The sequence below is a fragment of the Copidosoma floridanum genome, unplaced genomic scaffold (assembly GCF_036245765.1).
Source record: "Copidosoma floridanum isolate Cflo_tuat_1 unplaced genomic scaffold, Cflo_Japanese_pri ptg000014l, whole genome shotgun sequence".
NCBI lineage: Eukaryota > Metazoa > Arthropoda > Insecta > Hymenoptera > Encyrtidae > Copidosoma > Copidosoma floridanum.
Genome location: NW_028321891.1, coordinates 6,616,520 through 6,631,976, shown reverse-complemented (window position 1 = coordinate 6,631,976; position 15,457 = coordinate 6,616,520). Strand labels below are relative to the sequence as shown.

At 48.7% G+C, this 15,457-nt stretch overlaps 1 protein-coding gene across 3 annotated transcripts in view; it reads right to left on the bottom strand.

Moving 5' to 3' along the window:
- The window catches only part of LOC106638520 (Krueppel-like factor 6), a 265,802-nt gene that overhangs the window by 4,695 nt on the left and 245,650 nt on the right, over nucleotides 1–15,457 (bottom strand). Inside the window, exons 2-5 of one of the 3 annotated variants that reach the window (XM_089591923.1) lie at nucleotides 5,307–5,492; nucleotides 4,931–5,206; nucleotides 4,597–4,805; nucleotides 4,284–4,519 (exon numbers count right to left, since the gene is read on the bottom strand). In XM_089591923.1, the coding sequence (XP_089448049.1) occupies nucleotides 4,284–4,519; nucleotides 4,597–4,805; nucleotides 4,931–5,206; nucleotides 5,307–5,492 (907 nt within the window). Of the gene's footprint in view, nucleotides 1–4,283; nucleotides 4,520–4,596; nucleotides 4,827–4,930; nucleotides 5,207–5,306; nucleotides 5,493–15,457 lie in introns of all 3 variants that reach the window. The other 2 variants (XM_089591921.1, XM_089591922.1) reach the window with 2 other exon arrangements.

The following is a 15,457-nucleotide window of genomic DNA, read 5'->3' as shown; positions in this document are numbered from 1 at the left end:
CCGCGCGTCGCACGGACAGACGTGGAATTTATGCCGGGAAAGCGAAGAAATCCTGGCCGCGTTTCTTCCCTCCCCCCATCCTCCTGACACGTTATTTTCTCCCCCCACTCGTGGACCCGACGCGAGATCGGAATATCATTTACGCGGGCCCCGATTTTTCTCTGCATACTTTGCCCCTTCTTTTTTTTCATCACAGCGCCGGCGTAGGTGAATTTTTCCCCGGGGATTACCATACTTGTTAAGATTCAGGTGACGACTCTCGCGCACAGGGGGGTGGGGCGCCGCGATATTTCTTGGCCGGCGCGACCGTGGAGGCGTGTGTAGGCCGTACCAGAGGAGGAAGATGCTGTAAATCAATGTTGTTTGCTTTGCTTATCGCGATCAATTTCCCTGGCCGTGCTTCTTCGTCGGCTCCTCCGAGTGTTGTTGATTCCATGGAGACCCGCGAAAGAGAAGTGGGGTTGTGCCGGGGAAATTAAAATTTTGTTGGGCTAACTTACAGCCTTTGATCCATCGATGCGATACCGATTTCCCACAGACTGCTTCTTCGTCTCCCCCCCCCTTTTTTTCATCCGCAGGTTTTGGCCAACGACAGTACGAGTTGATTAGATGGAGAGAGGACTTTGAATGTGCGATCAAAGGATTTGTGCGACCGTGTTTCGTTTCTCTCTGATTTGTACGAGGCTTGCTTTCGATGTAATTGACACGTTGCCGAGTATGAAAAAAAAAAGCAGCTCTGTGGTAAGTATCGGACGTCTCTTGGAGAGTTTCACAACGCGGGCATCGTCGAAGCTTTATGGTTGGTGGTTGCCACTCCCGAGCTAACAAAACTCAAAACTCGGGGAGCGGAGCAATGAAAATCAGCTGCCGCGTTGAATAAACAATCGGTACTTTGATTTCGCAAGCTACCCCAACAAAAGTCCCACCGCGCGATAATAATCGTTTATTTTCCGCCTCGGCTGTTGCCGCCGCCGCTTCGATTATTTATTTCTGTATTTTTCACCCCAAAGCCCCTCCCCCCACCTCCGAGGAGAGAGAGGAGAGCTCTCGCCCGGCCATTATTTACGAATCGCATTACCACCGGTGCATCGTTCCGAGTTTTCGCGAAACAAACGAACCTTCCTCCCTCCCCTTCCTTCTTTCTCGCAATCGGCAAACTAACGCAAACTTTTTATCGGCGCGCCGGGAACTATTTATACTAACTTTCGCACAATTGCCCGAGTCCTACTTTTGTGTATACGTGTATATACCTTTCCAAGGGAGAATTGATGCTCTTTGCCATTGTTGTTGTGTACACCCACTACTTGAAATTTACGAGTGAAAATCAACAGCCGAGCTAATAATGCTGGCCGGGAGAAAAATTACGGGAAGGAGCATATTTACTTTCAATTTGCGCTCTCCTCGTGAATTAATTCTCGCTGGATCTTGAATGAATGAAGGGAAAGAAGAAGAAAAAAAAAAAAAAACCGATGCTCTCGGACGGGCAAACGCGTTGGAAATAACGTGGCCATACGAAACACGCTCCTGACCCTCTGTTTGCTCACCTCCTTCCGTTCGTTCGTATACATATATACACACGATTCCTCGCGTCCGGGCGATCGCCTAGACTTTTTTTCTTTTATTTCCTTGGCACTCGCTCTCGCTGTTTACCAAAGACCTCTCGCGTCCGTGGGATCAAAGTCGTCGTTTCCATCGCAGCCAAAGTGCACCAAAACGCTCGGTAAATGAAAATCTCGGCCATACAACAGCTCTCTCCCTTACTCCTTCGATCGAGATTTACTCGTCCCACGACTCATACATGCGATGCACTCGAATCGATTTTTTTACACGCCTGAAAAAACTTTTCCCTCCGACGTATCCCTGATCGAACTGTTGGCGTGAAAAATTGAAAGTAGGCATTTTTCTACACGAGCCACGTACGTATAACATACACAGCCACGACAACCAATGTAATCTCCTCATTACAAACTCTGCACCGTAGCATCATGTATACATGTCATTTTGAAGCGCATTGACCGTCCGATGCCACGTTACTATATAATATGCTGTACACACTTGATCAAAGATCGCTTATTGATGGCTCATTAAAGTGGTATCGGGCCATGCCTTCCAATTCGGGGGGCAAAGGCTTCGCATCTAGTTCCAGATGCACCGATCGGCTCACAATTAACATTCAACGAGCAGCTCTATCGGCTAGCCAAGTCGCATTAATCTACATAACGTATTCATGTTTGCGTTAATGCCGCGGGTGGTACTACTATTACTACTTGATGGAATATACCTACCGTGTGCACTAGAGACGAGCATTATACATGTGAGGATTATATCTCGGAACGTTCCAAAGGGACCGATGTACATAGTGTGCCCAATTAAAGTAAAAGAAAATAAATAAAAAGGATGGAATTTGGTACTCGACGGAATTGGAGCATCGAAAATAAGGGAAAAGTTGGCCAGCCCGAATAATTCAACGTCGACCAATATACCCGTGATTTCGCGCCAAGGTAAACACAGGGAGGAGGGATCCGCGGGAGCGCTGCACCGTACCGAGAGGAGTGCACACACTCGCACAGAGAGAGAGAGAGAGAGAGAAAGTCTTTGGACTCGTAACGAGCCTTTTCGCTTGCCGGCTTGCTGACCCCAAGCCCAACGGCGGGGGAGGGGGTGGGATGGTCTCCGCCCTTTTTCTCTCATCCGAAGAAAGATCCAGCCGGGGGGGGTGGGAGGAGGGACGAGAATCCGTGGCTCCGCCGAAATTCGATTCGAGAGACGCTCGAGATCAAAGTCCGGCTCTGCGTTACTTTCTTTCAATCTACCCTCCCTCTCTCTTTACTCGGCCCCCATTGCTTTTTTGATCGCTCACCGAGAAAGAGGGAGATAAGAGGATGTTACCAAAGTCTTTTTACGACGGCATGCGCGCGCTCGCAAACAATTAGATTGCATCTACGAGCCATATTGCGGACGAAGGGATGTGATTTGTGGCGAGTGTCCTAAATTAATTAGCCGGAGCTTAGCTCGGAGAGGTCGGTCGTTGTGTTGGGCTCGTAGATCGGGGCTGAGCGATAATGGGGTCGTAAACAAAAAAAATTTTGGTCAAAAGGGGGGTTGGGAGACAATCGAGGGCAAAGGGGCGGCTAGGAAAATTTGATTCATCCCCGTTTTTATGGATTAGATTACTTCAGGATTTTTTTTTTGCCAGCCACCGCTGTAATACTTTTTAGATGCGTCAGTTGATAGATGAGACAATGGGCCAAAGTGAGTGTCAATACAGGGGTGAATGTCGCAGGCAAAGACAATGGGGGAAAATATATGATTCAATATTTAATTATCAGTGCAGTTGGGAAAAACTTACGTAGCGTTAACGAGAAAAAAAAGTTTATAAATAGCAATGTCAACTATATAAAAAAAAAAAAAAAAAAAAAGTCATCCACATGTACAGACAGAAAAAAACAAGCATTGTCCCTTTTATTGGTTGTCTCTGGCATCTGTTTGTTGGCATCTGTAACCGCAGTTATTCCTATTGGCCACCCTCGGAATCAAATAAGCAGCTTTGTCTCACTTTTCACAGCATAATTGATTTTTCCTTAATCAAAGATAAAGATGTTTCTGTCGAACGAATGAAAAACAAAGGAACACGTGAACACAAGTACCTCAAGGGAGAGGGTAAACGCCAAGTCCCCGTAACAAATATCATCCCCCGCGCATACGCGCACACGTACGTAGACCCGACCACAATCTGACTTTGAATAATTCCTGCCCTCTGGGAGGCTCCCCCCGGCGGGGATACAGTTCCTCCCTTCCTCCATACCTCTTTTTCGCTGCCAATTCTCGAAGCTCGGGGCCATTAATATCGCATTTGTCTTCCTTTGCCGTCGCTGTAAGCTTTCCACCCCACGCGTGCGCCTCCATACGCGCACCCAAGATAACTGCCACTGCGTATACACCACCACGGGTATGCCGAAAGTTGTTGTAGTCCCCCTGCACTTTGGGTCTCTGGGGCAACAACAACAACCCTCTCTCCACCCCTGCTTCTCCTTTGATTAATTATGCATCGTAACGCGTGCAGCGATAAGGACTCTTTCCCGCGTTGTTTTATTTTTTGTCTCCTCTCCCCGTTCCCAACTAACTGTATCTTGCGGATTCGTTACGCAGGGAAATGAATTTCCCCGGCAGTGATGAATAGCCGCTGTTTTCCATTCAATCGTCGATACGATACCCGACTCTTCGCAGCGGTGGGTGGGGCAGTTGATGAAAAAAAACATATACGTCTATAACGCGTCACTCACCCGTGTGCGTCCTCTGGTGAGCTTTCAGGTGGGAGCTTTTGGTGTAGACCTTTTTGCAATTGTCGTAGTGGCACTTGTGTATCCTGCGTTTCGTGTCGGGCGGACTGTGCTCGTGACTCCTCGCGTGGTGCCTGTTGACTCCCGCGTGGCTCCCGCTCGACATCGTCCCCGCGACCGAGCCCTGGCCCAAGGCTCCGTTGGCCGCTTGGAAGCCGCTCGTCGTCACCGAGATCAGCCTGCGGGTCCGTCCCGTTATGGTTAATCGTCGGGTCTAACGAGTACGGGGCGTGGGAATAGGAAAGGACGCACGTACCTCGCTACGCTCTGCGCGTTGGCCGCGGTAACCCTGACGATGGCGCTCCTGCCGTGGGGCCCGTGTAAGTTGAGATTGTGAACGTCGAGCATCGAGCTGCCGGTCGACGAGTGGCTCGAGTTCGAGTGGCCCTGGCCCGACTCCGGACTCGAGGGTGGCGTCAGTATCTGGCCCTCGCCCTCGCACCCGCTGTCCTCCTCTTCCTCGATCTCCTGCAAATTTAACGCAAACTATTTTTTTTTTTTTTTTTTTTTTTTTTTTTTTTTTTTTTTTTTTCTTTTAAGATAAAACCCAATAGGTACTCCTGTAGGCTTGAACTAGTCATGGTGCTTACCTCGTGCTCCTCGTCCTCCTCGAGGTCGAGGCTGGGCTCCTTTTTGATGATGAGCGCCCTGCAGGACATGGAGGGCGAGCCGTCCCACGAGAGGGCGGAGCACGCCGAGCTCGCCGAGGACATGGACAACGAGTCGAGGTGCCGGTCGAGCAGATCCCTGTCCCGGCCGTTGTGACTGTGGTGCAGGTCGCTCGGGCTCAGGTTCAGCTCGTCCTCCAGACACGAAAGCGCCTCCCTGTCGTCCATCACCTGTTGGGGCATCGTCGTTGTCACATACTTTTCGAAAAACCACCGGTCGGCCGTCTGACCGAATCCACGCTTTTACTACTTACGATGAAATCAGATATTTTTTTTTTTTTTTTTTTTTTTGGCTTACCTCCATTTTGATTGTGGGCTCGATTTTGATTGGCGATTCGAAGGGCGCGCTCGCGGTACTGGCGGTCCAGATTTGCGGTGCCCTGAACAAATTCCACGGTGCCGTTGAGTCGAGCTCCGTGGGGAGCTTTTTGTACGACTGCAGCTTTGGCTCGTCTTTCAGGTACCTTTCCATTTCGTAGCAAGTCTGTTGTCGATCGACAAAACAAAAACACACGTACACACATATTGTTAACAATCGTGATATATTGAACAATTACAACAAATACGGTTATTCCATATGTATACATAGGCTGCAGCGCAAAAAGTACCTTGATTGGGTTAAAACTATGTCAAAGGAGCCTCCGGGAAGGAAATCGAATCAAACTCGCGTATGGTAATAGAGAATTTAGTGAGAGGTGGGAGGGGGATGGTCATCGGTCGTGGGCGAGTGGGAGGAGCTAGGCTCTCCCGGGCCATCAAAGTTGCCGATCGCCATCAAAATTGGATTCCGCGCCCTCGAAGCTCAAGTTTGAGTGAAATCTAAATATTCGACTGACGGAGCCTCGCTCGTCCGCAAACTCCTTCTCTTACCCTGTCCACCCAAGCCACCGGCATCACCTCTCGACCCTGTCTATATACATATATATATATATATACGCTATATATTATACACTATACGCTCCGAGCAAACTACCTCGAGTGACGTTCCTCGTCTCGGGAAGAAAAATCTGTGCCGGCAGCCCCGATTCTTGGCTCGACCAATCACCCGACAACGACAATTGGACACCCTCGTACAACACAAGACAGCCCCGCAGAGGCTCTCGGCATTCATTTCGCGTATCGATCCGCAAGCGACGTGTACGCGCGCACACACACACAATGATATCTACCCAGGGCGGTACGTAAAGGCGGGAAGGAGGAGGTTAGATAGGACCCGAGGGCTAGGACCTATTAACTTAACGACAATGCGGAAATTACTCGGGCCGAGCTTCCGCAAAGCAAAGCGGCAGAGGTAGGAGGTTTGCACTCTCTCTCTCTCTCTAGATGCACACCACCGACGACAATGTCATCTCGCCCAACTGCATCCCTGTCTCTCTCTACTGGAGACTCCGCCGAGTTAGAGGGGAGTTGTGTGTCCTCCGTAGGCCGGAATGGGTGCAAAGTTATGCCGTCTCTGGGCGCTATACCTTGTACCTATCTTACCCATTGTGGAACACCATTTCGTTCCCTCTCTCCGGGCTGACAGTATACCCGTCGCTCCGCTCCCCCGGGGGTGTCCCTTGGACGCTGGTATCTACGTTATACCTCGCAATGTCCAGCTCTGCTTTTCTTAAAAATGAATTTCCACCCCGCGAGGAAAAGGGGCTCGATCAACAAACTCGGTAATGACGCTCGGCAGCGCCTCCTCGTCCCGTAAATGGCTAATCATTTTGTACGCTGTAGGTGAGGCCCTTTTGGAGGAGAAAAACAAAAGGCCGGAGAGGAAGAAAAAGTTCGATTGGATCGGCGCCGGTGCGGTGCGGCTTGATTGGGGACCGACGGAAGAATCGAGTCGAGACCTCATTGTCACGCCGAGTGAAGTCATCGCGTTGGACCATTATTCACGCGGTTCCCTCCTCCCTCCACACATTATATACTTACCTGCCAGGGAGTAGGAAAATTTTACGGCTCGAGCGCCTGCTTTGTTTCCCAGGGACTTATCCATCGGGAGGTGTTCGAAATATGTTAACGACAAAACAAATGGACCGTGAGGGCGTTCGAGTATAGATTGTTGGAAAGCTCTACGTGCGCTTCAAGTGCTCGAGGAATAAATAATCGAGCACATAGTCAAGGGGGGTGTATCGACGCTGACGCTATACACGTAGGGGAGAGCAAAAGCGCACGCGTCAATTTGCATTATTAGCAAACGCATCCGGGTAATGGCACGGTGTACAGCGAAGCGTCGGGCCGAAGGGCCAATTTCAGTCCTCCCTCCGTAATTTCGGCCCTCGCTCGATCTCGCATAAATCAAAAACACGACAGGCGTCACCTTCAACAACGCGTGGTTCTGTCACTCGTCTCCATCCCCTCCGTCAACTTTCGCGGCCTCTACAGTAGAGGGTCAGCCAAAGAGGACACGAGAGCGCATCATTCGGATTCAAATTTGAATTTCAATTCTCATTTGAATCAGAAAGGGCTGGGGCTACTGTACACACTGACGATGGCAAAAAGAGAAATTTCTGCAGTGGAAGCCCTCGGCCCCCACGAGTTTTGTAATGAAAATGGGCAGCGACAGCCATAGAAAGGGATTGTCGGAGAGACCAAGTTTTTTTTTTTTTCCTCACCCCGCCCACTCTCTGTTTCCCTTCAAAGGACCACGGGGGGGAATATAAAGTCGAGGTGGTGGGACTGCAGTGACGGACCGCCGATTGAAAATTGATTAACACGAGGACGCTTCCCGAGGCTCCTTGAATCGAAATTCGGATTCTATAGCCGGGGGAGGGTGTTATATTCCTCCTTCTTACTTTTTTCGTCGAGTCTAATGCATTTTATATGAGAGCATTATTCGGTTTTGCGTAATGTTATGTATTCGACGAGGGAGAAAGTGAACGTAGGCGTGCGCGTATCGTATGGAAATGTAGCGAGATGAAAAAGAAAACGCAAACGCTATACATATACAAATGCCGTACTTTGAACATCTCTTCTGGATTTTCCAGTCTGTATTGTTGTACAATTTTGCGGCGTAGCAAGGAAATTCCTTGAAATGAAAACAAACGTCATCCGAGTCATCGTCAATATGTACGTAGAGGACGCAAATTAAAAAAAAAATAATAATCTCGCAAAATCTCTAAAAACCTAAAAAAACATCGAACCTAGTCAAAGATACACCAATAGAGAGAGAGAAATGACACGATGTCGTCCAATTTATTCGTAAAGCCCTTGAAGCAAATACTTTACTCGTACAACTGCATACCAGGAACGGAAAAAAAAAAAAAAAATACTCATGCACGCAGTAGCGCATTCTAAAGAGCGTTGACAGTAGATATGGCCCACATCGGCCGAACCTTCGGAATATTGCGCGGTCGTACACGCAATTTAAAGTGAAATTTTGCGAGTGTGTACAGGCAGAGCAGCGATAGACCGCGAGCCAACACCGCGTATCGTGTACGTGCATGCACACGAGCACCGCGAGGAAGCGACCGATGAGGTCGGCTTTAATAATCGCAGAGGGTAAAAAATAAACGATGGCCCTGTTTCCCGGGGAGTTTTAAAGGCCAAACGCATCCCCAAATCGAGTGCAGTTTTTTATTTATCTTTCCCACGACAGGGGAATACCTATTATTGGTGCTCTCTGGTTTTTTGTTAATTTTGATGGATCGGGGAAGAGAAAGAGAGAGAGAGACAGGATACGGAATGTAGGTTGATGAGGCTTTTCAGTCACGTCCGGAGTTACATAACGCGTAATGAGAATTAATTCGAAGCAATAAATTCACCCAACCCCCTTCCCCCCGAAGTCGCGAGATTAATTTCCAGCATAAAAGTCACGGAGATAATTTCAGGGAGGGAGCGCCGAGATAATGAGCTGATAGCGTCGACTCTATTTTTTTTTTTTTTTTTTTTTTCGTGCTTTCTGTATCATCCGTAGGTACGGCTTAACAAATTGCGCTCCCTCGACGTTTCATTAATTCGGCCTTTGATTAAACGGTTTCGGCGAAATTTTTCACGCCCCGGCCGGGAATAATTGCAGCTGAAATTTCCAAAAAGTACCCGGGGAAAGCCGAAGCGACGACGCGCCTGGCAGGAGCTTTTGTCCCCTGGCCCTGCAATTACGGGGGCGGCCAGACCAGGGGGCTCCCGTTTCGAGCCGTCATTTTATCCGCGGTGGTGATGGCCCGGGCGCGCGCCTTAATTGCCCGGACGAAGGGGGTTATACTGCTCGGGTTTATCATCCGGTGCGTGGCGCTGAGAAATTTCGAGTTTCGCATCTCCAAAGGGGTGCATCTCTAGTTTGTTTACCCCTTTTTTCGGGACGAGTGCATCGTACTTGGGGGACAAAACTCGAAAGTGCCAATAATTGGGGAATAATGTATTTCAATTTTTACCCGAGTAAAAAGTAAATGTCAGAGGTATGTACGAACAAGAAATGGACGTCGAATTCGATGGCAGCCATCGGATGCAAAATCGGATTGAAATTTTGGAAATATCGGCAGTCACGAGTAATTAATATTGTACGTATACGCATAGTTTGTCGATACGCGAATAAACGAGCAGTGACGCAAACGCACTTGATTTTACCTGCGAATGATCAATCGGTATTTTAATGCACGGATATTATCAGCCACACGCGTAGCGAAGGTAGTCGGTATTAAAATTGAAAACACGGGCATCAACCAGTTGATGGAAAATACAAAAGCTATTACCGAAAATTCGCAATACATGCACCCTCGAGATAAAGATAATTAACCTTTATCGTTAGGTATCGCGTATACAATATACGTTACGCGGAGTCAAAAACAATCGACCAAGTACTTGAGAAATTCATTAAACTTCTCGCGTGGCGATAATATATACTTCAACGCCCAACTTTTGAAGAAGCGCAATTTAATCCCTCATCGACCTCGCCAAGAGCCAAGTAAAACAACAACCACCCGCTTCCCACCCTTTGTTGTTAACAGCGATGCACGATGTTGTATATGTACGTACAGGTGACGATCAAAAAAGAGTCATAAGCAGCCAGCCATACCCTATTGTACTCGACCGAGGCTCGCTTCGCTTATTAAAAGGTCGCGAGTTTGACGATCCAACGCTGCGAGATTCCCGTGAGCCCCTACGTTGATAACTCGGGTATAATTTGTTGGGCGATACGGGTGCGATTATTTTATTATTATTCTTTTTTTAATGGATCAACCGTAAACACTGATAAATCAAAGAACGCGTCCATACATAACATACTTTCGGTATATATTATCGTTTGCTCGCGGATTTATCGCGCGGTACAAAACAGAGGGAGCGAAGAGTGGTCTCGTGCTACGGGGGGGGGGGTGTAATATATCTAATTGAATTTTGTGTGTTGTTTCAAGGATTCTGGAGGGTGGGAGAAGAATATGTATACATATATTTATAACTAACTTGTATGATTTAGGTGTGTCACGTATCTCCCTCCCTCCCCCATGCCTCATATCGGTGACCCCCTTTTCGGAACTTTATCAAAGTTATAAATTCCAAAAGCTGCGAGCGCTCTAGCTTTGGTCTGCTTCTTTTTTTCTCCCTTTTCGCAGAAAACTTGAAACTTGTGATCACAACGGGAACACAAAGTCCTGAGCGCGGGGGTATTTCTTTGGGTGGAGCTTTTGCTGTATTTCATTGAAACAGTGCGGCTTGTAATGATTGTATATACGAACGGAAAGCAATTACCAATTCATTCTTCCGACCTCCGATAGCATGACAGAGTAACGCAAGAAAATAGGGAAGGAGGGGGAAGCTCATTCGAAAGGAGTAGCTCGATTCGCTAGGTACCAGTGCAACCGTACGACTAGGGAGAAAAGGAGAGAAAAGAGCGGGGAAGAGGGGGTGTGCGCGAGTGGTCCGATTGATATTTAATTATCTCGATTGTTTCAGTCCCTCTCTCCCGGTAATAGAATTCCAAACTACCCTCGACCGCCAGATCCATTAAAAATTCCAGGGCACCTCATCCCCCTATCCATCCCTCGTATATATATATACACACACCTCTACAGAAGCGCACCACAAGCGCCCGGGGAAGTTTAGCGCCGGAGGAGAGTAATAAGTACCGAAAGGGGATGAAAAGAAGAGCCGAGTCCCTCTACGTCCCTTCCGTAGCGCCTGGAATTTCTCGAGGCTCTCTCGAACTTTCTTATCGCCACCCCTGCCCTACCATACCTACACGAGTTGGGGACGAGACTCGAGTTGCAGGGGGCTGTGATCCTCGCCACGATCGTGTTTGAAGCGTCTGTCTCTGTCCCCCGAAATCTCGCACCGAGCGGAAACTGGACGTGAATAGGGATGCGAACGCGGAGCGGCGCCGGGAGTCAGGATGAAAAAAAAAAAAAAAAAAAAGGAAGCACCGATAGAGGAGCGTGCCGATTTTTATTTTTCGGCCACCGCAGAGTGGCTCGACGATACCGCCGGTGCGGGCTGGCTGGCAAAAACAAGCGTTTTTACGTGAAAGGGAGGAAGAACGATAGCCCCGCGGTATTGTTGAGAGCCGCGCGCTTTTTCCCGCGGCAGATTTTATGCATCGGATCGCCGAGGGGGAAGGGGGGGAAAAAAACCGAAAAGGCAAAAATCGCGTTTCCCACGGAACGCTGGAAATTTCACCCGCGACCGAATTTATGGACACGCACGGAAAGAGGAAGCGCTTCTCTACCCTCATCCTTTTTATTTTTTTTGGAAAACTGAAATATTTCTCAGGGAAAGAGCACGCTCTCGCGGACGGACTTTTTGCGCCTCCCTTACGCGCGATGAATCGCACGCTTTTGGGGGGTGGGCAAAAGAGAGGGGGGAAGAAAAAAAAACTGGCTCGACGCTCCGCGGCTCTTGTCTGGAATTTCGTTTCGTCAAAAACGAGGAGGGTACACATCCGGCGCGTGAAAAAGCACCTCGAGCGAAAACAGAAGCGCCAACCGGCCTGCTCTCGCCCAACTCTCGAGATTACGGGGTCGCGTCTCCTAATGCGATTTCCGCGCGGCGAGCATTAGGTAACAGCAGTCTACGTTTCAAAAGCTCGCGCGGCTGGGCTCTCGAGAGAAAAAAAAAAAAAAATGCGACTGTGCGCGACAACACATAAACCAGTCGCAGTATAGCAAGGGCAGCAGTGTCGGTACATGTATAGATGTAAACGTACAAGACTCGCGTGGGGCACGTAATCTCGAGGGCGCAGACGTCACGGGAAGCGAGAGTGTCCCTCTGCCTCTCCTTGGCCGAAAGGAGGAGAGGATGTAATCCCGGCTGTCGTTAGCAGAGAGAGACAGCACGCGTGTCTCCTAGGAAAGCTCGGCCGTGAGAAAATGAATGATAACTGCCGGGCAGAAGAGCCTCCGAGCGCTGTACCTGACACACTCGCCACCTCCGGGCCCTCCCTCGCGCGCTAGCCTATTTTTTTTTTTTTTTTTTCCTCCGCCTCCACTTTCCGGGCGAGCGCATGGGTGTGCGTACACGTGCACGAGTCGGGGGGTGCCGTAAAGCCGCGAATTTATATCTCGTCCTTCCTTCGCGCGGCTCGTCCCGCCGACCCTTCGCCAGGAATTTCGAGAAAGATGAAAGAGAGCACTCGCGTGTACACGCCCGGTGCATCACAGCCCGCACTCGTTTCTCCTTCTTCTTCTTCTCGGTGCTTTTCGGCTCCTGTTTTTTACGGCCGCGTGTTTTCAAAGTGCTTTTTTTTTTGTTTGTTTGCCTTCGGGTTTCAAGGATGCGCGCATCAGCGTAAAGGCCACCTCGAGAGAGGTCCCGGCGTGCATTTAATTAGCCTCTGCTTATCGCGGGCCGTCCTCTTTGCGGGAGGGCGTAAAGAGGATTAAAAAGTTTTTGCCCGCGGTCGGGACGCTAGAACGAGCCAATTAAGCGTTTACGACTTCATTCCTCGCGATCGCGAAACATTGTACAACCAAGGAGAATCAAGGGCTCGCGGTATGGATGCGCTTTCATTTTGTAGCTGTGTGTGAGAGAGCCTTTGTAAAAATTTACAGCGCAATGTCTACATTGGATACACGAGTAAGTTCCTCCGCACCCCCGGATAATTTCACGAGCCTTTATTTATGCGTATAGGTACGTATCTCGTGGTTGATGGGTAAAATTATGTCCGTCCTTTTACTCCGCGTCTAAAGAGCAAAGTCTCTTACTGAGGGAAAATATACGTAATTACAGTCATCGGTGAGTACACGTCCGTGCATAAATAACGTCAATATGTCGAGAAATAGTAGCGCTCGCTCCTCACCGACATCGAGAGCCCGTGATCTAATAGTACGATATTATTGGCCAAACTGTCGATCGACAAGGAAAAAAAAGAAAAATCGTACCCTCGGGTGTATAGGTACAACAATACGGATGACGCGGTGCACGTGACGCGGCGCCGGCTGGGAAAACAAAGGGGGAGAAATCAAAATTCACCGAAGCTCCGATCCCCCCCCCTTTTTTTTTTTTTTGAAAATGCGTAACAAAAAGTTACACAGCCTAGCTGAGCGTAAAAAAGAGTTTTAGAGGGAGAAAAAACCCCCGAGCTGCACCAGTGATAACTCCCCGCTGGCGCGTCCTAATTTTAGCGCAAACGAATAAAAAAAAGTGCGATCGCGGGGTGTGGTAGGAAAAAAAAAAAAAAAAAAAAAAAAAAAAAAACCATCGGACTGTCGAGCGTTTTTTGCTACATTCGCGTCGACACGGCCATCTCGTCGATATTAATAAATCGGCACTGATGTCCCCGCGTATATCGTGTACTTCGGTGCAGTCTGCGCCTCGTAAAGCAATGAAATTTACTGTCAGCGGTAAAATGAAGCGCCCGTGCAGGGTACACACTGGCGGCGTTATATAGGTACGTGCACGACCCCATCTATCCTCCGAATGCAGGCGTGTGCGGAAGTGAGAAACGACGCCGCTTCTGTGAGACACTTGGCACTCCACGGAGGATCTTTAGAGCGCCGTACAGCTGGGAATATCGGCCTTAATGGCCAATCAAAATCAGGACATATCTAGCCGACACCATTCCATCATGTACCTACCGCATTGCAGCGAACGGCAAAAGGGACGTAAAACCGAGCGCTTTTCCTTTTTTTTTTTTTTTTCTTTCCATCGACAAGTCCCTCGTGCGTTGGTTAATTATCGCGAGTATATTATACGTAACGCGTGTGGAATAAAATTGTCCCACACCACTCGCGTTGAACACACGTGTAAGCCTCGTAAGCATCGTACATGTGAGGCACGACACGCACATTAAACGACGCGGGCTTACCTGCTCTTGAGCAACTCTCGATTTTCCGCGAAGAGCGGCACGCAAGGGGACAAGTACAACGCGTACGTATGCACATAACAGCCGTCATCAAAACGCCGCATGCAACCTTTTTTTTTTTCTTTCTTTTTTTCTTTTTCTAAAACCTTCCACTTCCACGCGAGGTTACGTTATGTACGCACGTAATGGCTATATAACGGAACAAATGGCCGTGTTGACACACATACACGCGTGACACGAAAAAAAAAAAACGAGCACGCCTGGGTGCAAAAAAAAAATACACACGCACGCACCTGCGCAGAAGGAGGAGGAGGAGGTTTTTTCGAGGGCGGTATGGTTTTACAGCTTCTTTTTGTAAGCCCCGGCGATTTATTCTTCTCGCGTTTCGTGTCCACGTATATGTATATAAGCTCCGAGCTCGATAACGAGACCAGGACGTCGGTATACTCTACAACCTTCCCCCTCCGTATCACCCCTTCGTTGTCTCCTGGGATGAAGAAGAAGATGGAACGGCGAGAGCCAAGGTATATTGTTTTCAGACCCGGATGATGCTAATGAAGGGAGAGGCGCCATCGGGGTTATTAAATTTTCGGCTCGGCCACGGGATTTGATAATTGGGAGCCCCAACGAGCTACTGTTTGTGCCTCTATGCGCTTTGACACTTGGCTCGATTGCTTTTTTTTCCCCCCCACCCCGTCACGTAAAATTGTGCAACGAAATCAAGGATACTCTTCGAGGTGAAATTATTAACGGGGCACTAAATAACAATAATAACTAGGGTGGGGGGGGGAGAAAAAAAGCTTTAAAAGTCCCAAATCACGTCTAGTTAGGTGGCCATTAAAAGAGAGTTAATGGATAGAGTGCGGTGCTTGATTGTACCCTCTTAATCATATTCCGATATTGCAGATGGCCGTCCTTGCCCCGATAACTGCAAAAATACACATCCACGAGATGAATATCGTATGAGAATTCGTCTACTGGCCTGAATTTCGTATACGTGTTTGTGTTGCAGGTACGCTGTTTTTTTTTTTTTTTTTCCTTTTGGTCAAGTGGATGCGCGTGCGAGCGACGACAGGATATTCCTAAATTACATTCCGTCGGTCGGCGTCAAATGGAAAAAAGATACAGAAGGAAGGACACCGAGTCGCACGCGACGGCACGTGACTGTATATAAGTGACACTATTTTTTCTCCTCCAAGGACTCGGGTCTCCCAGGCAGCTTGAATTTT